We start from the raw sequence: 25,846 nt of genomic DNA, 5'->3' as shown, positions 1-25,846 counted from the left end.
TGATGTAAAGTAGACATGTGGGAAATGTTATTTAGTAACTATTTTGTGTCACAGATTTAACAGAATAAAAATTCAAAATGTGAAAATTGAGAAATTTTCACCAAATTTCTGATTTTTTCACAAATAAAACGCAAAAATTATCGACCTAAATTTACCACTAACATGAAGTACAATATGTCACAAAAAAAATTCTCAGAATCGCTGGGATGTGTTGAAGCATTCCAGAGTTATTACCTCATAAAGGGACACTGGTCAGAATTGCATAAAATGGCCTGGTAATTAAGGTCAAAATAGGCTTGGTCATGAAGGGGTTAAACTCCAAGAAATCGAATACAAGTTATTGTGTTTTCTATACCTCACACATTTTTGGAGGTGTATTTTCTAATATTCTGACCCGCCTTGATCATGATCTTGTCCGTTCCGTAATCTCTCCTGAATTTGACCATGGTTTGACCGACTTTGATTTTGTCTGACTTGCTGATATCTTATATTGGTTATTCCTCGGACTATGATTTTGTCCCCTGATTCTATCTTCAGTCACTGACCCAAACAGTTTGACTACTCTTATTTCAAGCTCACTCCTCCATCCAAAAGCTTCCTAAGTGCAATACAGGGGGAACTTACTTACTTTTTGTAAGTACAGATCATTATATAAATATTAAATGGGGAAAGGTCAGTTTCTCTGGAACCTGATAGACAGAGTAGTTAGTACTAACTCAGTCCGAGGTTGGCTTTGTAAGCTAATGGCCACAGACAAATTTTATAAAGAGATGCATTTCTGCGAGGTGACCTTATGCTTTCCCACACACTGACTTTCTGTATTTTTAATAGTTTTATTGAAATAGCACAGGTTAAACTGCTTCAGTTGCAACTATAGAAAAAAAGAGGATGGAAACAGAGTGCACCACACCACAGATTGCAAAAAAATCTGCAAGAGCTCAATAGGGTCTAATCCATATTAAAGGGTGTATGTATAATGTATAATATATATATATATATATATATATATATATATATATATATATATATATATATAGACACACATATATATACACACATATATATAGCTTCTCTACATGTCGGACAGACATTCCATTCCAGTGTCAGTTGAATTCCAACCAGAGGACACCTCATTCTACTTAATGTGCTTCTGATTAGGTGGTCACCTGAACCAAATATTATATAACACAGGAAAGTATAAAAAAAAACCCTGCTGTGGTGTTCATAATACTCTTGCAATAGGACAAGCTGGATGGCAAAACAAGTGCTAGTAATATCCCAAAAGTAATAGGAATGAAAAAATAACTTTTAACCTTGCCAAAGGAGTTAAAAAGAAAAGTCTTGAATGAGGAAAAGAAGGGCTCAATTCTGGCTTTACTAGCAGATGGATACAGTGAGTGTCATGTGGTCTCCATCCTTAAAATTTGTAAGACGGCAGTCCATTACAACAAGGTCAAGCAGCAGACATTGGGGACAACAAAGCTACAGACCAGCAGAGGGCGAAAACGACTCTCCACTGAAAGGGATGACCGCCATCCTATTTAAATGTCGCTCAGCAACCACAGGATGACATCAAGTGACCTACAAAAGGAATGGCAAATGGCAGCTGGGGTGAAGTGCACGGCAAGAACAGTTCATAACAGGCTCCTAGAGGCAGGGCTCAAGTCATGTAAAGCTAGAAAAAAGCCTTTGATCAATGAGAAGAAAAGGAGAACCAGGCTGAAGTTTTCCAAAGACAACAAGTATTGGACCATAGAGGACTAATTTTCAGCTTTGCCCAACACATGGTCGTCTAATGGTTAGACGGAGACCTGGAGAGGCGTACAAGGCAGTGTCTTGCACCCACTGTGAAATTTGGTGGAGGATCGGTGATGATCTGGGGATGCTTCAGCAAGGCTGGAATTCTTTGCAAAGGACGTATGAATCAAGCCACATACAAGGTTATCCTGGAAAAACAGTTGATTTCTTCTGCTCAGGCAATGTTCCCCAACTCTGAGGACTGGTGTTTCCAGCAAGACAATGCACCATGTCACACAGCTAGACCAATCAATGTGTGGATGAAGGACCACCACATCAAATCCCTGTCATGGCCAGCCCAATCTCCAGACCTGAATCCCATTGAAAACCTCTGGAATGTAATCAAGAGGGAGATGGATAGTCACAAGCCATCAAAACAAAGAAGAACTGCTTAAATTTTTGTACCCTGAGTGGCATAAGGTCACCCAAAAGCAGTGTGAAAGACTGGTGGAAAGCATGCCAAGATGCATGAAAGCTGTGATTAAAATCATGGTTATTCCACAAAATATTGATTTCTGAACATTAGTATTGTTGCTTCTAAATTATTATGAACTTGTTTTCTTATCATTTGAGGTCTGCAAGCACTGCATTTTTTTTCTTATTTTGACCAATTTCTCATTTTCTGAAAATAAATACAAAATCTAGTGCTTAAACATTTGAAGACATGTTGTCAGTAGTTTATAGAATAAATGAGCAATTTACATTTTACTCAATAATATACCTATAAAGAGAAAAAATCAGACAAAATGAAAATTTTGCAATGGTCTCTTAATTTTTGCCAGAGCTGTATATGTGTGACTTAATCCAGAGCGCGCAGAAACATTTCCTATTCTTCTATTTAACAATATCATAGACGATACACTAATGAAAATATATAGTAGATCCAGGTAATAAGCTCTCTTCAGCATATTGCGTAGGCACAACTCCTGTAAAAAAAAAGATCAAAAACAGTTGCAGCTGCCCTGTGGCTGGGGGATGAACTCTACCAGGATGTTTGACAAGAAAAGACAATTCACATTTTAGGCTACTTTACTGAAATAAAGATCCTTGATGTAGTGATATAGATTAGCATTTTTCATTGCATAACAAGTTTCGACACTGCATTGGCGTCTTTCTGCAGGCCAGTCCAGCGTTGAAACGTGTTGTGGAATAAGAACCGCTTACCTATACCCTGTATTGTGAACTCATTTTCTGGTCTGCCTCTGGTTTCTGGTGAGGGAGCTGGTTGTGCTGACAGGAGTTGCGAGTTCTCTTTCCGGGATCCCTCTGGTGGTGGCAGGAGGTAATGAAGCTGATCTAATTAACAGAGACCTGCCACCTGATAATGAGGATGAGGATTGGACATCTGGAGTCTCAGACTGGATTTAAGACAGCCGACACCCTATTCCCATGCTGGTGATTTTTTCCTGCCTCCTGAGGTCTTAGTTTCCAGCTCAGCTCCTGCCTTCTCAAGCCAAGTGTTCTTTGCTAATGTTCACATTTTTTTTGGTTTGGTCTATTCAGCTTTTTGTGTGGTCAGCCAGCCCCGGCTGGGGCTCTGCTGAATTTCCATTCTTAGTTCACTGCATGTGCCAGTTTGCTTTTTGTCCCTTACTAGATTGGCGTCTTTTTGCTATGTTCTCAGAATATGCCAGAGTGCTGATATAGTGGGAGAAGTCTAGTGACTTCAGGGGTTTTTTGCTATCAGAAGTGTTGGACATTTTTGCAGGGTTTTTTGGCGTGATTGCAGACAGTATATTTCCTTTCCTGTCCTTTCTAGTTAGTGTGGGCTCCATCTTTTGCTCAGCCTATTTTCCTACCTGTGTTTGTGCTTTCATCTTGTCTCACCGTCAATACATGTGTGGGGGCTGTCTATTTCTTTGGGGTCTGCTCTGGGGCAGTTTAGATTTCCCTTTTCTTGCTTTAGGCATATTTAGTTCTCCGACTGTGACGAGGCGTCTAGAATCATCGTAGGTACGCTCCACGGCTACTGCTAGTTATGTGGATAGGATCAGGGGTCTGCAATCTGCGTAGTTACCAACCTCTCCGGTTTTCTGTGACTTAGCTTGGTCTTGTTTTCCTCCTCGATGACTCAATCATAACACCCTGGATATTTTGGTAGTAAAGCCAAAAACAGTCAGTTGCAAATATAACACAAATATCTTTAAAATTCTTTTCTTCTTTGTTCTCGGTCTCATAAAAAGGTCACAAAACTTGCAATGTACATGCAACTGTCACAAAACTCAATGCCCTGTAGTTGACTCTCTACAGTCCTTGTATGTAGCCCGAATTCTGTCTGTCTGAAGTGCTTCATAGAAAGTTTAAAGAAGGCATGTTTAATTAAGACGTTATAAATCTTGGAATGAAAATAAGTTTTTTGTGTTAAAAAAAAAAAGTTCCTGTGCTGAGATAATCTTATATATGTGCCCCTGCTGTGTACTGTGTAATGGTCGTGTCTGACCATACAGGGAAGTAGTCTGATCATACCTCATCTCCTGGGCAGGGGAGGAAGCAAAAGAGGATACACACAGGACATCAGGGGATCACAGCTGATTATTTTGGTTTACTAAAACAGACATGCTAGCAACGGTACACATTTTTTAGCCACCGTCATTATTTTAGTAAACTGAAATCTTATCAATTACCCAATATAATGATGGTACAGGAAACAAATAAGTTAGAAAAGTGCTCAATTTCCCTTCTGTTTCTGTATATAGTAGTCATCATTCAGTCAAGAATATCCTCACAAGAACTAGTGCAATGCAATTAGGAAATAAAGTCAGCCCTCTGCGAACGGTCTAATTTTTGCAAAACGAGGACCCTATGGCCAGGAGCAATTGTTAAAAATTTTGTCTGCTTTAACAATAAAAAAAAACAACATGACTTTCTAAAGGCTTCCAGATTACTGCAGCAGTCAACACAAGCATTATAGTTACAGATTACAATTATCATTCTCGCTGCAGAAAATGATCTAAAACGTAAAATAGTAAACAGCATATAACAATTATACAACTTCCTAGAGACAAAATACTTCAGGAGGATGTCAGTCAGAAACAGTGAACTGACAACGGCGCTTTAATTAAATTTGAGACTGTTTCCAATTAGTTAGTCTAGAGCAATACAGGCTTCACGCTGTCTATGACTCAGTGAGCTGACTCATTCGGCACAGAAGGGTTTTTTTTTTTTAACGAAAAAAAAAAAAGAACGAAATATCCTTGAACTGGTGAGGACGAGGATGCAATATAAAAAAGAAGGCAACTTCACCCACCTTCTCTGCAAGACTTAAGTATTATTTTCAGATGGTCACCAAGAGTGAGTGAAGAACTAAAGTTTAATCAGTTGATCAACAATGCTTCTCAAGGACAGCGCCAATGGTTTGCATGACACGGAAGGGTTGATATAAGTTGTTAGAGAGTAGACATTGTCAATTAGACATTACGGAACGCTAAGAACCTACAAGCGTTTTAAATCGCCCAGTGAGGCTTACAGCAGTCAAAAAGTAATGGCATAAGACGGCAATTGACTTTTCTGCATATTTCAGACAGTAAGAAACACCCAGGTGCCCAACAGAAAACTGGAATAATATTTCAGAGTAATAGGTATTGGCCCCGATTCACCAAAATGTTGTTGCCAGAAATGTGACACATCAAAGTGTTTGAATAGCAAAATTTTTGTGTAACTCAATAGTGTGAAAATGTTGCACCTTTTTGACATTTTTGTGCTAGTTTCAATCAGTTTCAACAAAAACGGACAAAGCTGGGGCAGGACAAGGCAGAACGGGGAAAGTGCGTGATACCAAAGCAGGTCTAATTCTCAGAAATTCAGAGTAAGATTAGAGGCATAGCTGTGATTGCCACTTTTCACACGCACAGAATAAACTAAGAGTCATAAACCTCATAAATGACTTGTAGACAGGCTGAATACATGTGGGAATTCCCTAACAAACAGGCATTCCACACATGTATTCAAGCTGTCTAGCAGTCGCAAATCATGCAGATGAGGTGACGAGAACTAAATCTCCGAGCATGCCATAATACTCGGAGACCACCCGAGCAACGAGTATAACTCGCTCATCACTACTTTTAATGAATCAGGAGGGTCGGTCTGCAACATGAACCATCATAAAGAGTGGCGTTGTTCAAGACTGTCAGGATGAATCGAGGCCTTAGTGTTCACTTCCCTCCCAAACATTTATTCACCTCTAACACACATAGATTTAGAAATCTATCTTCTTTTCAACTGACTAATATACAGTTCTGGTAAAAATTAAGAGACCACCACATCAAATCCCTGTCATGGGCAGCCCGTTCTCCAGACCTGATCCCCATTGAAAACCTCTGGAATGTAATCAAGAGGATGATGGATAGTCACAAGCCATCAAAGAAAGAAAAACTGCTTACATTTTTGCGCCAGAAGCAGCGTGAAAGACTGGTGGAAAGCATGCCAAGACGCATGAAAGCTGTTTTTAAAAATTGTGGTTATTCCACAAAATATTGATGTCTGAACTCTTCCTGAGTTAAAACATTAGTATTGTTGTTTCTAAATGATTATGAACTTGTTTTCTTTGCATTATTTGAGGTCTGAAAGCACTGTTTGTTTTTAATTTTGACCATTTCTCTTTCAGAAGAAAGAACCAAAATTTATTGCTTGGAAATTCGGAGACTTATAGTCAGAAGTTTATAGACTAAAAGAACAATTTACATTTTACTCAAAAATATACCTATAAAGAGAAAAATCAGACACACTGAACATTTGGAAGTAGTCTCTTAATTTTTGCCAGAGAAGTAACCAGGTCCCACTGAAATCCTACACTCATTCACATTCGGTTTGTGAAAACCCAAGTACTTTTATACTTTGAAGAACCTTCTGGAAACTGGGGAGCATAGAAAAAACTACGTTATATTTAAAGCTTGCCAATCTTTTCATACAAAAATCTGGTCTGGCTGCCATGATCCCCACAAAAGAAAACCGCTTTGGAAAACAGACCAGTGTCCGGGGACTTGTTCTCTCTTCGTTTTAAATCTTCTCTCCACCATACACACCTTGGATTGCATCCTCAACCAAAGGAGAATAATTCGGGTTTTGTAGCTGATATTCTTCAGGTTTTTTTTTCGAATGTTATCAATATACTGTAGGCTGCTACATATTCCAATGTTTTATTGCTGCCATCCTTCTTGTGAGTTGTCAATCAGTTCTTGTTTGTATTTTCTAATTAGCAGTGAAAAACAATAAGATAAAAAAAAGGAACTCATTTAATCCAGTTTTGGATTCCCACTAGTCTTGAGAGTCATCGCAGTTCATTACGTTGCCATCAGTTTGATTTTCTATCCAAGACCCTTAAGCCCCCATCGCTTCTCAAAGCCTTAATGAGGTAAAGTTGTTTTTATTTTTATTTAATAAATCAATTATACATTGAAAGTAAACAACATTGTCACATATCTTATCAAGAACATCTGCTTGTTTCTCCTCCTGGACTGATCAATCAATTAATTCATGATCAAATTCTGGATTTACTGAAGACAAATGTTTGCGTTACACAGATAGGAGATGACGGTTTGTGCTTTTAAAATTCTGTAAAATTTTGAAAATGAATGATTAGTTCAGGAGGAGAAACAAGCAGATTTCCCTGACATTTGTAATATCACTTATCTTTAATATTGATTTATGGATTAAAGGGAATCTGTCACCTCATTTTTGGCCTACAGTATAAGATGCGGTCACCACCATCAGGGGCTTATCTGCAGCATTCTGTAATGCTGCAGATAAGTTCCCGATGTAACCTGAAAGATAAGAAAAACGAGTTAGATTATACTCACCGGGGGTCTGGTCCGATAGGTGTCGCAATGCGGTCCGGCGCCTCCCGTCTTCTAGCGATGACGTCCTCCTTTTTATTTCTTCCATGGCTCCTGTGCAGGCGTACTTTATCTGCCCTCTCTGACCTTTCCCGGCGCATGCGCACTGCAGTACTCTGCTCTTCCCTCAACAGGACAGATATAGTACGCCTGCGCAGGAGCCGCGGCAGAAGTAAGAAGGAGGAGGACATCATCGCTAGAAAGTGGGAGGCGCCGGACCGGACCCCCAGGTAAGTATACTAACTCGTTTTTCTTCTCTTTCAGGTTACATCAGGGGCTTATCTACAACATTACAGAATGCTGTAGATAAGCCCCTGATGGCGGTGCCGTAGCTCATATCCAAAAATTTTTTGACAGATTCCCTTTAAAAATTAGTAGGACTGTCACTCTAACTGTGAGAAAAAAGAGAACTTTAATGCATTCTAATGGTCTATCACAGTAAAGATAGGTGGGCTTAAGTCCTCCAAAAATACATAGTACATAAAATATTAAATATCTGTGCACAAATATTGGCTTAGTTTTTGGTAATAGGCAAACTGATTGGAACAAAGAAAAAAAAAAAAGTATAATGTGCAGGTACTGGAATGGTTTCCTGGTAGAAACATTAAATACATTTAATTCTGACTAAATTTTACGTAACATGGTGGAGCTGGTTTGTGATCTTTTTCCTTTAGCAAATAAGCACTTTAGGTCACCTACACTTTTTTCTCATAAATGTTTTATTTTGACCATGGGTCCATCCCACTCAAGAACTGCAGGGATTGTTGTTTTTTTTGTGCATTTTTTTTTTCAGTCAATTCGCCCAGCAGGAAAACAAACCTCTAACTGTAATCGACCCAGATGATTCATGGAAAGCACTCTACAGTCCACGATTATCACATACCGAAAAACACTGATGTCATAGGATTAAATTCAGCATATTCTGTCTAACAAGTGAAGGGTGTTATGCAGAAATGGAATTGCGTCCCACTCCTACTACCGGCATGAAGGTACGCCGCAGATTATTCCTACGGAACTGAGTGAAAGTGTAGGACTCCAATATAAAGACATGTTCCAGGCAAAATAGTCGTTACTGCACTTACTAAAGAAATTAAATTGTGTGTATGGTAAGGGAAGCTGAAACTGAAAAACATTATAAGGTTACCGGAGCATTTAATCTGGTATATATGAAGGTGATGAGTGTATCAAGAGACCTGGGGCCGGCCCGGACACCACAGTTCGTATTTGTTTTGTGAATTTTGGACGTGTGAAACCCACGAGTGTAAATTTAATAATTAACAGCTAATTGTGGTAATAAAAAAGATAAATTATAAAAAATAGCAATACTTGGAACATACAGTGGTTTTCTAAAGTATTCACCCCAGTTGGCATTTTTTGTGTTTTGCTACCTCATAACCTGGAATTTCACTGTGTTTTTGAGAGTTTTCATCAGTTCATGTAATAATAATAAATTTTATTTCTATAGCGCCGACATATTCCGCAGCACTTTACATTTCAGAGGGGACTTGTACAGACAATAGACATTACAGCATAACAATAATCACATACAGTAGATTATAACAAATACTAAGAGGAAAGAGGGCCCTGCTCGCAAGCTTACAGTCTATGAGGAAAGAGGTAGACACGAAAGGTGGGTGGTAACAGTTGCTTTGATTGTTTGGACCAGCCATAATGTTAAGTGTGTAACAGGACAGACGCAGAGGGCTAATGGATGCATAAAGCATGTGGGAACATGATGCGGGGAACCTGGTTATGGTAAAACTTTTGGCTGTGCCACACAGGGATAGATTAGGTTAATGTGTTGAGGCGATAGGCCAGTCTGAATAAATGCGTTTTCAGGGCACGCTTAAAATTGTGGGGATTGGGGACTAATCGTATTGACCTGGGAAGTACATTCCAAAGAATTGGCGCGGCACGTGTAAAGTCTTGGAGACGGGAGTGTAAAGATCATGCCTAAAACTGTTAACATTTGCTGTTCTTTTTATTATTAAGCAAACAGCAAATTGGGACAAAATAACTGAAAACTACACCGTGCATAACTATCGCCCCACCCCCCACAGTCAGTACTTTATAGAGCCTCCTTTTGATACATTTACAACTGCAAGTTATTTTGGATAAGTCTCTATGAGCTTTCCACCATCTGGGATTTTTGCTCATTCCTCAAAGCAAAATTGCTCCAGCTCCTTCAGGTTAGATGGTTTGCACCGGTGAACAGCAATCTTCACATCTAACTACAGATTCTCAATTGGACTAAGGTCTGGGCTTTGACTAGGCCACTGAAAAACATTTACAAGTTTCCCCTTAAACCAATCGAGTGTTGCTTTAGCAGTATGTTTTGGGTCATAGTCTTGTGGGAAGGTGAACCTACTGTGACGACTCCTGGAGTGGACCCTCTGGGTCATGGCACCAACCCTCCCAGGGCGAGCTGACCTAGTGACGACCACCCCCTATACAGGGAGTGTCAGGGGCAAGCCCCAGGGGGTGAGGTACCACGACTGCTGGCACCAGGCGGCCGGCTCACAGGAGACACGAGTGGGTGAGTGTGTCTGCAGGAACGTGTAAAGCGTGGACACGGGAACACGTGGTATAGAGACTTCGTACGTCCGGGTGAGTGAAGCAGGATGCGTGCAAGGAGCACGTCAGAGCACTGAGTCAGGCAGAAGGTGTGCCAGGAGGTGTAACAGAGTACAGGAGCAGGGTGTGTGCCAGAGGGCACAACTGAGCATAAGACAGAGTGCAGGATTGGAACGTGTGCCAGGAGGCACAACTGAGTATCAGACAGAGCACAGGATCAGAGCGTGTGCCAGGAGGCACAACTAAGTACAAGACAGAGCACAGGGTCAGGGCGTGTGCCAGGAGGCACAACCGAGTACAAGGCAGAGTGCAGGTTCAGAGCATGTGCCAAGAGGCACAACAGAGTGCAAGGCAGGGGACCCGAATACAGTGCACAGCCAGGCAGGGACACGGCAGACCAAGCCAGGAAGCACAACAATAATCAGGCACCTCCCCTAGGAAGAGGTAGCCTGATATAGCACATGATCACGAGAGCTTCCGGGTCAAGTCCTCCAGTACCATAGAGAGGACTGACCTGGAGACCGAACTGAGAAAAGCACGCAAGTGCAGACATAACATGAAGGAGACAGGGACCTAGGTACGAGAGGTGCGCGTGCGCACCCGGCGGGACCCCCGGAGTGACCGCGGTTCCGGAAGAGATGACATCGGGGCCGAGGTCCCGCCCCCAGGTGAGCGCGGCGTGACAGTACCCCCCCTTTTACGCCCCCTCTTTCTAAAACTGGAGAGGAACTTAGACAAAATCTGGGGTGCGTGGATATTCTCCCTGGGCTCCCATGACCTCTCCTCGGGGCCAAAACCCTTCCAATCGATCAAGAACATGGTTCTCCCTCTTACCTTCTTCATGGCCAAAATGTCATTCACCTCAAACTCATCCCCCAAGCCAACAGGCTGGGGTGTGTGGCCTGGAGGATGAAATCGGTTAAGAACCACAGGTTTAAGGAGAGACACATGGAAGGAATTGGGAATACGGAGTGAAGGAGGCAGCTTCAATTTGTAAGCAACATCATTAATCCGCCTGAGGACCTCAAAAGGACCAATGTAACGGGGACCCAGTTTGTAAGATGGTACCTTAAGGCGGACGTATTTGGTGGAGAGCCACACCTTGTCACCAGGGAGAAATGGAGGAACGTCCAGGCGCCTCTTGTCAGCGTGTAATTTCATTCTGTCCCGTGCTTTCTCGAGAGCGGTTTTGGTCTCCTGCCATACCCTGGAGAACTCCACAGACAGAGAATCGGCAGCAGGTACCCCCGAGACAAGAAGTACCGGTAGAGGCACATTGGGATGCTGTCCAAAGACGATGAAGAAAGGAGACTTGGTAGACGATTCACTGGAGTGATTATTGTAGGAGAACTCAGCCCAAGGAAGTAGACCGACCCAGTCATTCTGATGAGCATTAGAAAAATGCCGGAGGTAGGATGTAAGGATCTGGTTGGTACGTTCCACCTGCCCATTGGTTTGGGGGTGATAGGCGGAAGAGAAATCCAATGACACTTTCATGAGTCCGCATAGAGCTCTCCAGAACCGAGAGGTGAATTGGACCCCTCTGTCTGACACGATGTGCTGGGGGAAGCCGTGAATCCTGAAGCTATGGGAAATGAAGATCTTAGCCAAGTCAGAAGCAGAGGGTAGTCCGGGAAGAGGAATGAAGTGGGCCATCTTTGAAAATCGGTCTACAACCACCAAGACCACAGTACACCCGGAAGAACAAGGCAGATCAGTAATGAAATCCATGGCTATGTGCTGCCATGGAGCCGACGGAATGGGAAGCGGGAGCAGAAGACCGGAGGGTGGTTGTCTGGGTATCTTGTTCTGGGCACAGGACGGGCAAGATGCCACTAAGTCTTTAACATCCTGGGAGAGTGAAGGCCACCAATAATAGCGAGAGATTAAGTCCAAAGTCTTTTGGACACCAACGTGGCCGGCAATCTTGGATGAATGTCCCCAATTTAACACTCTTTTTCGGTTATTCTCAGCCACAAAGGTTCTTCCCGGAGGTAACGTGGTTAACTTGACAGGAGCCACGGTAATCACTTTTGATGGATCAATGATATGAGAGGGTTCTTCCTCTGCATCAGACAGGAATGATCTTGACAACGCATCCGCTCTAACGTTTTTATCGCCGGGCCGAAAATGTAGTTCAAAGTCAAAGCGGGCAAAGAATAGGGACCACCTGGCTTGCCGAGGATTGAGCCTCTGTGCGGACTGGATGTACGCCAGGTTCTTATGGTCCGTGAAGATCTTGAATGGATGTATGGCGCCTTCCAGTAAGTACCTCCACTCCTCCAAGGCCAATTTAATGACCAATAGCTCTTTGTCGCCAATGGAGTAGTTCTGTTTAGTGAAGGAAAATACTTTAGAAAAGAAGCCACAGGTGACAAAACGTCCAGAAGAGGATTTCTGCAGAAGGACTGCGCCAGCCCCGGTAGAGGATGCGTCCACCTCGAGAGTGAAAGGTCTACTAACCTCAGGTCGGTGAAGCGCCGGAGCAGCGGCGAAGGCTTGTTTCAACGACTGGAAGGCCTCTTTAGCCTCAGAGGGCCAAGGCTTTGGGTTAGCCCTCTTGCAGATAAGGGACGAGATGGGGCGAACCAACGAGGAGAAATGAGGAACGAACTGTCGGTAGTAGTTCGCAAAACCAAGGAAGCGTTGGATTGCCTTCACCCCATGGGGTTGTGGCCAATCGAGGACGGCGGACACCTTTGCCGGATCCATGCATAGACCTGATTCTGAGATAATGTACCCCAAGAATGGCAGGGACGTTTGCTCGAAGGCACATTTCTCGAGCTTGGCATAAAGGCGGTTCTCCCTCAGGCGCTGGAGGACTTGACGCACGTTCTTTCTGTGGGTGGAGAAGTCTAGAGAAAAAAACGAGGATATCATCCAGATAGACTACCACGCAGGAGTACAGCATATCCCGGAAGACGTCATTCACGAACTCCTGGAACACCGCTGGGGCATTGCAGAGGCCAAAGGGCATGACCAAGTACTCGTAGTGACCGTCTCTGGTGTTAAAGGCGGTCTTCCACTCATCACCGGAACGAATGCGGATCAAGTTGTAGGCCCCACGAAGATCCAGTTTGGTGAAAATTCGAGCTCCTCTAAGCCGGTCAAAGAGTTCCGGGATCAATGGCAATGGGTACTTGTTCTTGACTGTGATATCATTCAGGCCTCGGTAGTCTATGCAATGACAGAGGGAGCCGTCCTTCTTTTTGACAAAGAAAAATTCCGCTCCCGCGGGCGAGAAGGACTTACGGATAAAACCTCTCGCAACGTTCTCCTGGATATACTCAGACATAGCTTGGGTTTCAGCAGGGGATAGCGGATATATTCTACCCCTGGGTGGCGTAGAACCAGGAATGAGGTCAATCGGACAGTCATATGGCCGATGGAGGGGCAGAGTCTCGGCCTCCTTCTTGTCGAAGACATCTGCAAAGGAACAGTAAGCCGACGGCAGACCTGTAGGTGCCGGGGATGGACAGGCAGAGTTCATCGGATGGACGGTCAACAGGCACTTCTCCTCACAGGACGGTCCCCAACGGAGTATCTCACCCGACCGCCAGTCCAGGGTTGGCTCATGAGTCCGTAGCCAAGGGAGACCTAGAAGAAGCGTGTGAGACATGGTAGACAAGACGAGGAAGGAGATCTTCTCCCGGTGCAGGGCTCCGATCTGCAGCTCGATGTTTTCAGTGGCCTGGGTAACGGTCTCCTGCACGGATGTACCATTGACCGAAACTATCGACAGAGGAGTCTCCAGGGATCTGACAGGAATCCGGTATTTTTTAACCGCCTCGAGTGTGATAAAATTCCCCTCCGCGCCAGAATCCAGAAAAGCCTCCTCATAATAACGCTTGGCACCGAGATTCAATAACACGGACACGAGCAGGGGAGGAGAGGGATCACGTACACCTAGGGAGGCCTCTCCTACCAACCCTAGGCGGAGAAGTTTCCCGGCTTCTTGGGGCAGGAATGAAGGAGGTGAGAGGAGCTCCTCTCTCTGGCTGATTCGCGGGCACGTTCCTGAAACCGCAGGTCAATGCGTGTCGCCAGAGAGATCAGATCCTCTAAAGAGGTGGGAGTATCCCGACCTGCCAGTTCGTCTTTGATCCGACCGGACAGGCCACGCCAAAAGATCCCTACGAGAGCCTCGTTGTTCCAACCGAGTTCGGAGGACAAGGTACGAAAACGGATGGCATACTGTCCCACCGGTAGCGTACCCTGATGGAGGATAAAGAGAGACTCAGTGGTAGCGGCCAGCCGACCCGGCTCGTCGAACACCTTGCGGAAGGTGTCCAAAAAGGTGGAAAGCTGAGAGACGAGTGGGTCATTGCGCTGCCAGAGGGGGGGTTCACCCATGCTAACGCCTCCCCCTCTAAGTGTGAAATAATAAAGGCAATTTGGGCGCGCTCAGTGGGATAGTGCTGCGGCAAAAGCTCAAAATGTAACTGGCATTGGTTCAGAAATCCTCGACAAAACTTAGGTTCCCCGCTATATCGGGGTAGCTTGCCGAGGCGTGGCAGCGGGTGCGGGGCCGAGGACTGGGCAGAAACGGCTTGTATGGAAAGAAGCCGACTGTCTACCGATGCCATATAGTTGAGGATATGGACTTAGGTGTCGCGTTGCTGTGTGAGTTCTTGCTGGAGGCTGGCCAGCTGGGAAGCATTCCCAGGGTCAGAGGACTGCATGGCCGACAAACGGGACTCCATGGATTTCAGAGAGGACACGAGCCTGGTCTGACTCTCCCGTAGGAACACCAGTTTCTTTTGGACGGAGGCGGTGGTACCAGCGGGGTCCATGGCCTGATTATACTGACGACTCCTGGAGTGGACCCTCTGGGTCGTGGCACCAAACCTCCCAGGGTGAGCTGACCTAGTGAAGACCACCCCCTATACAGGGAGTGTCAGGGGAAAGCCCCAGGGGGTGAGGTACCACGACTGCTGGCACCAGGCGGCCGGCTCACAGGAGACACGAGTGGGTGAGTGTGTCTGCAGGAACGTGTAAAGCGTGGACATGGGAACACGTGGTATACAGAGACTTCGTACGTCCGGGTGTGAGTGAAGCAGGATGCGTGCAAGGAGCACGTCAGAGCACTGAGTCAGGCAGCAGGTGTGCCAGGAGGTGTAACAGTATGAGATTCAATGGCTAGCACACGATAGGTACGGGGGTATGGTGCTAGTGAAGGAGGCTCATGAGCCCCACATAAATGTCTATTAGAATCACTGCACACATACACTTAAGGAGTATTTGCTTATTAGTGAAATTTATTGAAAACAAGTGCTCTTATAGTGATTGCGACAGAATGACGTTTCGGTCATTCAAGACCTTGATCACATTAGTCGCCGTAGTAGTTCTGAACTAAGGGCTCCTTGCTACAACTGAGTGTTAACACACTCCACCGTCTCGCCACCACCCCACATAGAGCGACCGCTCTGACCCTGGCTAACCTAAAGGCATAAGTGACCATTACCTAATTCAGGACAGCCCTTAGTTCAGAACTACTACGGCGACTAATGTGATCAAGGTCTTGAATGACCGAAACGTCATTCTGTCGCAATCACTATAAGAGCACTTGTTTTCAATAAATTTCACTAATAAGCAAATACTCCTTAAGTGTATGTGTGCAGTGATTCTAATAGACAGGAGGTGTAACAGAGTACAGGAGCAGGGTGTGTGCCAGAGGGCACAACTGAGCATAAGACAGAGTGCAGGATTGGAACGTGTGCCAAGAGGCACAACTGAGTAAGAGACAGAGTACAGGATTGGAACGTGTGCCAGGAGGCACAACTGAGTAAGAGACAGAGTGCAGGATCAGAGCATGTGCCAGGAGGCACAAATGAGTATGAGACAATGCACAGGGTCCGAGTGTGTGCCAGGAGGCACAACTGAGTATAAGACAGAGCACAGGATCAGAGTGTGTGCCAAGAGCACAACTAAGTACAAGACAGAGCACAGGGTCAGAGCGTGTGCCAGGAGGCACAGCTGAGTATATGACAGAGCACAGGATCAGAGTGTGTGCCAGGAGGCACAACTAAGTACAAGACAGAGCACAGGGTCAGAGCGTGTGCCAAGAGGCACAACAGAGTGCAAGGCAGGGGACCCGAATACAGTGCACAGCCAGGCAGGGACACGGCAGGCCAAGCCAGGAAGCACAACAATAATCAGGCACCTCCCCTAGGAAGAGGTAGCCTGATATAGCACATGATCACGAGAGCTTCTGGGTCAAGTCCTCCAGTACCATAGAGAGGACTGACCTGGAGACCGAACTGAGAAAAGCGCGCAAGCGCAGACATAACATGAAGGAGACAGGGACCTAGGTACGAGAGGTGCGCGTGCGCACCCGGCGGGACCCCCGGAGTGACCTCGGCTCCGGAAGAGATGATGTCGGGGCCGAGGTCCTGCCCCCAGGTGAGCGCGGCGTGACACCTTCGTCCAGTATCAAATCACCGACAGACAGGTTTTGCTCAAGAATATCCCTATATTTTGCACCATTAGTCTTCCCCTTGCCTCAAACAATTTTCACTGACCCTGATGCCGAAAAACATCCCCACAGCATGATACTGCTACCACCTTGTTTTACTGTGGGTATGGTGTTCTTGGTGTGATGAGCTGTGCTGATTTGGTGCCGGAAATAATGTTTACCTTGATGTCTCATTTCACCACAGCACCTTCCATACATTTAAGGAGTCTCCCATGTCTTTTGGCAAACACAAATATTTCTTATTTTTCTTCCCACTCTTCCATAAAGGCCACCTCTATTAAGTGTATGTTTTTTTATTGTGGTTGTGTGTACAGATACTCCAGTCTCTGCTTGGGAATCTGCAGCTCCTTGAGGGTTATCTTTGGTTTCTGTGCTGCCTCTCTGATTAATGCCCTCCTTGCCCTGGCCGAGAGTTTTAGTGGGCAGCCCTCTCTTGGCAGGTTTGTTGTGGTACTATGTTTTTTCCATTTGATGATGATGGATTTAATGGTGCTCTGGGGGGCATTAGAGATTGGGATATCTTTTTTTTTTCTTTTTATAACCCAACTCTGAAGGCCCCATCACACTAAGCGATCTTGCTAGCGAGATCGCTGATTTTGTGACACATCAGCGACTGGCCCCCCTGCCGGTTATCGCTGATCGTGCTCGAGCGGCCTGGGCCGTTTTTCGATCGCTGGTCTCACGCTGCCCAGCGCGCATCGTTGCGTGTGGCAGCGAGAGACCTGCGATCAGCGACGCTGGACGCTGGTTTCCAAGGTAAACAGCGGGTATTCAGGAGTCGCGCGGCTCCTGGATACCCGACGTTTACCTTGGAAACCAGCGTCGCTGGTCCTGATCGCTGGGGCTGTCTATGTGACAGCTCACCAGCGATCATCCTAACGATGTCCCAGCGATCCCATCATGTCGGATCGTTGGTGGGATCGCTGGGACATCGTTTAGTGTGACGGGGCCTTGATTTGTACTTCTCAACAACTTTGTCACTGTCTGGTGCTGAGATCTCCTTGGTCTTCATGATGTTTAGTTAGTGGTGTCTCATGCTTTATGATGTTGCAGGCTCTGTGGCCTTTCAGAAAAGGTGTGTAAATACTGGCAGACCATGTAACTCATAAAGGTAACTGCTTACACCGGTAATTTTCAGGGACTTCATAGCACAAGGGGTAAATACATATGCTCATGCCAATTTTCAGTTACTTTATACAATAAATTTAATTTATGCCTATAATTTTTCTCAATTCATTAACTTAAGACTATTTAGTGCTGATGAATCACACACAAACCAGGTTGCAAAATATTTAAACACAGGTTGCAATGTAAAAAAAAAAAAAGTAAAACATCAAGGGGGGGTAAATACTTTCCCAAGACACTATGTGAACGGATTTATCGCTTTCTTTATATCAGTTTTATTCTTTAAGAATATGAAGAATAAAACATTGCAATAGAAGCCTAAGTAAAAATGCAATATTCTTATTCAATTTGGCACTTATTGGACTGAGCACTGCTGCATACACTGACGAGCAAAAGGGTAACAATGTTTGGAACTTTTGACTTACAGGCTTCATATCTCACCATGCACTACTGCTTCGAACACAAGACTACCATAATTTATAGACAATCATCTTGGCTACCTCGTACTCAAGTTTGACGCGGCTATTTAGCATCTGATTAGTTATGCAGAGTCTTGTCATGTCACTGCATTGTTACTGTGTTGCTCCTGGTGGTGGAAAACTCTTTTTCTTCCTGAATACTACAAATTAGAACCTGTTCTCACATTCCCTATTAGCTCAGTGTGTTATTAGGTTGATTCTCAAGTGAAAGGTCACTTGTTTGAATTGAGGAGCAGCCAAGAAGACGATTTCCCAAGAAAAGAGAAACAGCATCATCCAGCTCATCGTCTTTTGGTCAAGAAAATTGCCAAACTGCATCATGTGAGTGCCACGACAGTTGGAAGAATATGAAATGAAATTCGTCCATCCATTCAAAAGCCAAAAGGTAGACATCCAGGCAAAATATCGGCGTCAACAAGTAGGCACATCATAAGGTCTATTAGTTCTGGTGTGACAAACATGGCAGTGGAGGTGGCTCGTATTCTTTGTAATAGTGACATCACAGACATCCATGCAAGCACCGTGATATGCACGTTACAAAAGTCTAGAACGGTGGCCCAAAAAAAGGTGAAGAAGCCTCAACTTCAATATCGTCATAAGAAGTGTTGGCTCGAGAATACAAAAAAGTATGAAAAGTAGACAGTAGAAGATTGGTAACTGGTGATCTGGAGCAATGAGACGAAAGTCAATAGACTAGGCTCTGATGGGTGCAAATGGATCTGGAAGAAAAGGGAAAAAAAAGGGCTAACGGATCGAGAATTTGAAGGAACGCTCACGTTTGGTGGAGGAAGTCTGATGCGTGAGTTGACCAGTATGCAGATACTTTGGGAACATGTCGAAGAGACATGGGATCAGATTTTGGCTGAAACACATTTGAATCTGATCGAGAGCATGCCCAGAAGAATTCAGGCATTGTTGAAAGCCAAAAGTGGATTTATAAAATACGAACAAAATAATAAAAATAAAAATTTAGATTTTTAGGAGCAAAACCATAACAATGCAGTGACAAGATAAGAATCTGCACAACTAAATATGTTAAATAGTTGCAAGTCAAATTTATGCATGAGATAGCCAAGGTGACTGTATATAGAATGATGGTAGACTCACGATCAAAACAGTAGTGGATGGTGAAATATGGAGCCTGAAAGTCTAAAACTCAAAACATTGTTACCCTGTTGCTCATCAGTGTAAAACATACATTGTAACCAATCATGGCGACGCCGTTCTAATAATCTATGTGGTCAATGGGACACTGTTATGAATGAGTCTCCGTAGGAGGCAAAAACAGAAATACTAGCTAAGTCCAGAAAACCAGAGAAGTTGGCAGCTATCGGATTACAGACCCCTGAACCTATCAACAACAACTAGCAGTAGCCCTCGATCACTGCCGGAGAACTACATAGCCTAAAGACAGAAAGGGAAATCTAAACTGCCCCATAGCAGACCCCAAAGCAATAGGCAGCCCCCAACATATAATGACGGTGAAGCAAGATGAAAAAACACTCACACAGCTAGAAAGATAGGCTGAGCAAATGATGGGGCCCAAGATAACTAGATAGGACAGGATAGAAAAGCTGCTGTCTGTAATCCACCAAAACCCTATCAAAACAAGAGCCAACAGCTGATAGGGAAAAAAAACCCTGAAGACGCTAGGCTTCAAAAAGACTATCAGTACTCAGGTATTCTCTGAAGACAGAGCAAAAAGGAATTCAGCTCACCCCAGCAGGGAATGGCAGAAATCAAGGAAAACAATGCAAAACAAAACCAAAACACAAATGCAAAAAGTAGAGCAGAAAACTTAGCTTTTGAGGAGCAGGAATCAGACTGGTCTCCTAGAATCCCTCAGAGAGATCACCAGCAAGGCAGAAGGGCGTTGGCTGTCTTATATCCAGTCAGTAATTCCCGTCACCCAGTCATCATCATCCTGCCCAGGTGCTTGGTAATCAGCCTCACTACCTTCCTTCACCAGAAGAGGGAGTTCATCAGACCTCAATGGTGAAGGGGAAAACTCACAACAGGACACCATACAAATTGAAAAGATTTTCTTCACTTATTATCTCCACTCTCTCATGTGAATATGCCCTTGACAGGTTTTGTAAAACTAAAATGTATCTTAGGGTACCGTCACATTTAGCGATGTACCAGCGATCCCGACAACGATACGACCCGTTCAGGATCGCTGGTGCATTGCTAAATGGTCGCTAGTGTGCTGCCAAACAGGCAGATCTCACCAGCGATGTAGCAGCGGTCGGCGGTCGTTACTTACCTGTCAGACGTGGCGATGAAGACATCCTCCCGCCTGCGTCCACGCGTCGGCACCAGCAGGAAGCGGCCGTCGAGAAACGGCCCAGGACGATTTCGTGCGATCAACTATAGACAGCGGGGGAGCCGGTCGGAGGTAAGTATCACACATAGCGATATCGCTAGCAATATCGCTGCTGCGTCACAAAATCGGTGATGCTTAAGCGACATCGCTAGCGATCTCGCTTAGTGTGACGGGGCCTTTAGACAACCCTTTAACACGAAGAAAGGCAGGCATTGCAGTTTATTTCAACTGTCCAGACTGTGTAGGAGATGGCATCTCTGAGGATGTGGGATGACATACAATCCTTGCAAGTAAATGTTTTACCTGACTGACAAAAAATGTCTTCAATATCCAATATCCTGTAAACATACACTGTAAGCAATGCTCAGAAATATCCAAGAAGCTAAACGACTTGTGCAGTAGAACAATAACCAATACACCATTAGCAAAATCCTCTCTAGAGAAGCACGTTGGGTGAAGGAGTTCGGAAACTCCAACCTTATAGTTATTATATACAAGAATCTCCATTACCCTCAAGTTCTACCTTTGTGAATTAGATTCACATGGCGCCACCTTGAAAGGTCACTGTCGGAATTGAACAATTTAAATAGGGGTTGAAGATGATAACTATTTCTTGCAGATATAGGCTGACAGCGCACATTTTACTTACTGTGAATTTTTTTCCCTTGTTGGCCAAGAATGTCACTACAGATGTTCAATATAAGCCAAATTTTGGATTCTTTAATAATTCTTCTCCCGGGATCTAATAGGACTAAGGTTCCAATGATTAGGCTACATTCCCGTGATGAACTTTTTATGCAGTGTATTTTTGAAAAACAGCAAGTAATCCATTTTACTTAATGGATGCAGAAAATCTGAGCTTTTTTGATGCGGAGGCTACGTTCCCACGATGACTTTTTTATGTGAATTTTTGATGTTGCAGACTTTCTGCATCTACTATTTAAGTTAGGTTACTTGCGTTTTTCATAGTTATTTTTTTAACATGCGTTTTTATGGCATTTCTAGAAATCACATCAACTTTCCTGGAACTATAAGACGTTGCATTTTTGATACAGGGATATCATACAGCATCAAAAATGTGATAAAAGCTCATCATGGGTACGTAGCCTTACTGATCTTGAAAATACACAACTGTATTCAATTACATTTTTTTCGTTATTCCAAAAAACTCCTTTTGTAAGCATCCAATTAAAGAAAATTATATCTTTGATGTGATCAGAAGTTGGTTCAGAGTTCCCCAAAGCCTGAGTCCACACTCACGTTTAGGCTATGTGCACACGCTGCGGTTTTTGTTGCGGATCCACTGCAGATTTGGCCCTGCGGATCAGCAGCAGTTCTGCAGATAGAGTACAGTACAATGTGTCTATGGGATTTACAATCCGCTGTGCACATGCTGCGGTTTTGAATTTGCAGAAAGAATTGACATGTCAATCCTTTCTGCAGATTCCGCTGCGGTTTGCCACCTATTCCATTGTCCAGGTGTCAAACCGCAGGTAAAACCGCAGGTCATTTTAGCTGCGGTTTTACCTGGGGATCCGCAGATACAAATCCGCGGGTGAATCCGCAGCGTGTGCACATAGCCTAACAGTGCTAGTGCTGAAGCACTGCTGCGTATAGCACAGGCGATCAGAAGATTGCAGCTTCAAGTCTCCTAAGACAGACTATTGAACACATAAAAAATAAAGATAAAAGGTTTAAAAAAAAAAAAAAAAAAACACACAAAAGTTCAAATCAACCCACTTTTGCCCCATTAAAAATAAAACAAATTAATAAAAAAATTGCGCTTAGAAAAGGGTATGTATTTTCGTTAATTCCAACTTAAGACCTGTGCTGAATGACGACATTGGAGGGGCGCTACAGAAATGTAGAATCACTATGGGTAAATGTACATGGGGATGGCAAGAAAAGAAAGCTGCTACTTGGCGTTTCCTATAAGCCTCCTAATATAGCTGGACAGTTAAAGGATGAAATGCTGCAACAAATTAAAAAGGCAGTAACTAATAACAGGGTCCTTATTATGGGGGATTTTAACTATCCAGACATTCAATGGGACCTATAATGTTCTGATTGTGCTAAAACTAGCAAGTTCTTATCGGCAGTTCAAGACAATTATTTCTCTCAGTTGGTAGATGAACCAACAAGGGGAGATAATCTGCTGGACCTGGTTCTGTCAAATAGACCAGGTACAGTTTCAGATCTAGAGGTCAGGAAGCATTAGGGATTGAGCGACTATAATATGGTATGTTTCATTGTAATATTCAATAAAACATTCCAAAGGGGGAAAGGCAAAAACCTGAAACTTTAGGAAAGCGGATTTAAAAAAAAATTAAGGAAATGGGTAGATCCAGCTCCACTTGTATCATAAAATCCATAGTTTATTGAAAAATACTTTTAAAACAGTATACAGCATATATGTCACCGGCCCCCTGAAAGGGTTAATTTGTAGGGGCAGACGCGTTTCAAACCTTGCGGTTCTTAGTCATTGCTTATCACATACATCTCAGATCGACCTTATATATAACATCCTCTTGAGATCAGGTGCTCTAAAGCAATTACATGAATGAATCACTCATCACCTGTTAGATTAAACTTCTAATCATGGAACATCTATAATTAAAATACAAACAATTATCACATAAATATAAAAATTAAAAATTCGAATGGACTTAATTAAGGAAAAAAGAGAGGAAAGAAAAAACTAATAATATGATATGCAAGATCCTGTTTTATATTCATCCTGATAGCAGTCTTTCAATATTTGCATGCATTAGCTCCCTGACTGAGCAATCCGCCCCTCAGCCTCAGGTGTTTTTAAAAACAGCAGGATCCTACCTTCCCATAGAGATGTAGACTTTAGTCTAATGGCCCCGTCTCACATAGCGAGATCGCTGATGCGTCACCGATTTTGTGACGCGCCAGCAATCTCGCTACATGTGACACACAGCAGCAACCACTGGATATCACTGATCGTGCTCGAATGTCCTGGGCCATTTTTTCATTATCAGCGTCCCGCTGGCCAGCATGCATCGCTGTGTTTGACGCCGACAAGCAACCTCGTTGGCGACACAGAACTCAGGCTGGAATCTTTCAGAATAGCTGCTGTGTGACAACGCACCAGCAATCCTTACCAGGTGGTATCGTTGTCGGGATCCCTGGTGCGTCGTTGAATAGATCTGTCTGTTTGGCAGCTTACTAGCGATCATGTAGCGACCCACCAACGATCCCTACCAGGTCGTATCGTTGTCGGGATCGCTGGTGCGTCGCTATGTGAAACGGCACCCTAAGAGAGGATTCACATTAGGCAGGTCCTGGCAATGAGAGTCGCTTTAATTGTGGCTGCCGGGTAACCTGAATTGGCCATTTTATGCGCTAAGTATTCTCAACGTTTCATATTTTCTAGTGCAGTAATGCAATTCAGTTTTCATATTTCATGCTTGCATGCTATAGCGCTACAGAGTGCTACTTTAATTGTTGAGTTATCTGAATGGGCAAACACTTGAGAAATGAGATTTAAAAAAGGGAATCTGTCACCAATTTTTTGGCCTACCAGGTAAAAATATCATTCAATTTAGTGTCACCTATGCATTACACAAGTACTTTTGAAACTCCTTGACTCCTCACGTATGATCCATAAATAGCTTTTTTTATTTCTCCCGCGCTGTATGTTAATATGGTCGGTCCGGTCCGATGGGCGTGGCTTATTTTCCATCCCCCCTAGGCTTGTACATATTCCTCTCTGTCTTAAAAAGGAGAAAATGGAGAAACGGATCCAAAATATATGCAAAAGTATAAAGTTTATTAGTACTCACATCAAGTGCTGACAAGTATACAAGTTGACTAAAATAGGGGGGATAATCCCCAATGATACAACAATCAGGACAGACAAGGACAGGGTAAATAAAATGATACCAGTGCTCGAAATCTACATGGCACAACGTTCAGTCAGCCCATGGGCATTGCACATAACAGACATATGTCTAATGGTAAAAGATAGTCAAATATGGCATACTCAATTAAATGTGTATTGTACATAGTTGTACATGTCTAGAGCGCCAAAAAAAAAAAAAAAAAAACATCCAGAGGGGTCAATGTGCAAGTCCAATGGACACTGAACATAAATGAATCAATGACATGTGAAAGGATTCTTAAATAGTTAATAACATATGTATCAACATATCAAAACTGCGCAATTGTGCCAGAGAGAACCCGGGAGACGACCCGCCCAGCGGTCCAAATGACCGAAGTGTGGAAACAAGTAAAGGCAGGCTGCTTACCGGGGAGCAGAGGAGGTGAAGGCCCATGCAACGACCCCCGACGTACGTTTCGCGCCCGCCACAGGCGCTTTATCAAGGGAGTGTTGACTGAGGTTCACATATGTCTGTTATGTGCAATGCCCATGGGCTGACTGAACGTTGTGCCATGTAGATTTCGAGCACTGGTATCATTTTATTTACCCTGTCCTTGTCTGTCCTGATTGTTGTATCATTGGGGCTTATCCCCCCTATTTTAGTCAACTTGTATACTTGTCAGCACTTGATGTGAGTACTAATAAAATTTATACTTTTGCATATATTTTGGATCCGTTACTCCGTTTTCTCCTTTTTAAGATTAGCATATGGAGTGGTAATCCATGCACAAGGCGTTTTTGGACCATGGTCACCGCCTTGTCTCGTTCTCTGATACTGGGCATTATCATATATGTATATATTCCTCTCTGTGAATATCACAGATCGCGTAGAGTTTCCGCATGTGCGCATTCAAATGGCCTTTCGTGCAATACTGTTTTTCGGCTTTGCCCACAGTTGGACAAAGCATACTGCACACGCGCGAGAAGCCATTTGAATGCGCATGCGCGAAAACTATACGCGACTGCAGAAATTCACCGAAAGGAATGCATAGAGCAAGCGAGGAGGTGGGTAGAGACTGAAAAGAAGCCACGCCCATTGGACCGGACAGACCATATTAATACACAGCACAGGAGGAACGATAAAGGTATTTATGGATCATACATGGGGAGTCAAGGGGTATCAAAAGTACTTGTCTAGTGCATAGGTGACACTAAATTGGATGATATTTTAACCTGATAGCCCAAAAAGTGGTGACAGATTCCCTTTAAGGTTGATAAATGTAGAGTAATGCACCTAGGGCAAAGTAATCCTATAGCTGCATATACATGAGAAGGGAGTATACTCGGGACTACAGAACAAGAGAAGGACTTGGGTATTCTGGTTACAAGTAA

General features: G+C 43.9%; 1 protein-coding gene across 2 annotated transcripts in view; it reads right to left on the bottom strand.

Moving 5' to 3' along the window:
- The window catches only part of METTL15 (methyltransferase 15, mitochondrial 12S rRNA N4-cytidine), a 435,657-nt gene that overhangs the window by 331,066 nt on the left and 78,745 nt on the right, over positions 1-25,846 (bottom strand). Inside the window, exon 2 of one of the 2 annotated variants that reach the window (XM_073576286.1) lies at positions 6,819-6,984. The exons of the other annotated variant lie outside the window; for it this stretch is intronic. Coding sequence (XP_073432387.1) covers positions 6,819-6,830 — 12 coding nt within the window. The 5' untranslated portion in view covers positions 6,831-6,984. The remainder of the gene's footprint in view (positions 1-6,818; positions 6,985-25,846) is intronic. 2 annotated transcript variants of the gene reach the window in all.

The sequence above is a fragment of the Dendrobates tinctorius genome, unplaced genomic scaffold (assembly GCF_039654945.1).
Source record: "Dendrobates tinctorius isolate UK_male_01 unplaced genomic scaffold, ASM3965494v1 ptg000048l, whole genome shotgun sequence".
NCBI classification, from domain to species: Eukaryota; Metazoa; Chordata; class Amphibia; order Anura; family Dendrobatidae; genus Dendrobates; species Dendrobates tinctorius.
This window is presented reverse-complemented; position numbering and strand designations above follow the sequence as displayed.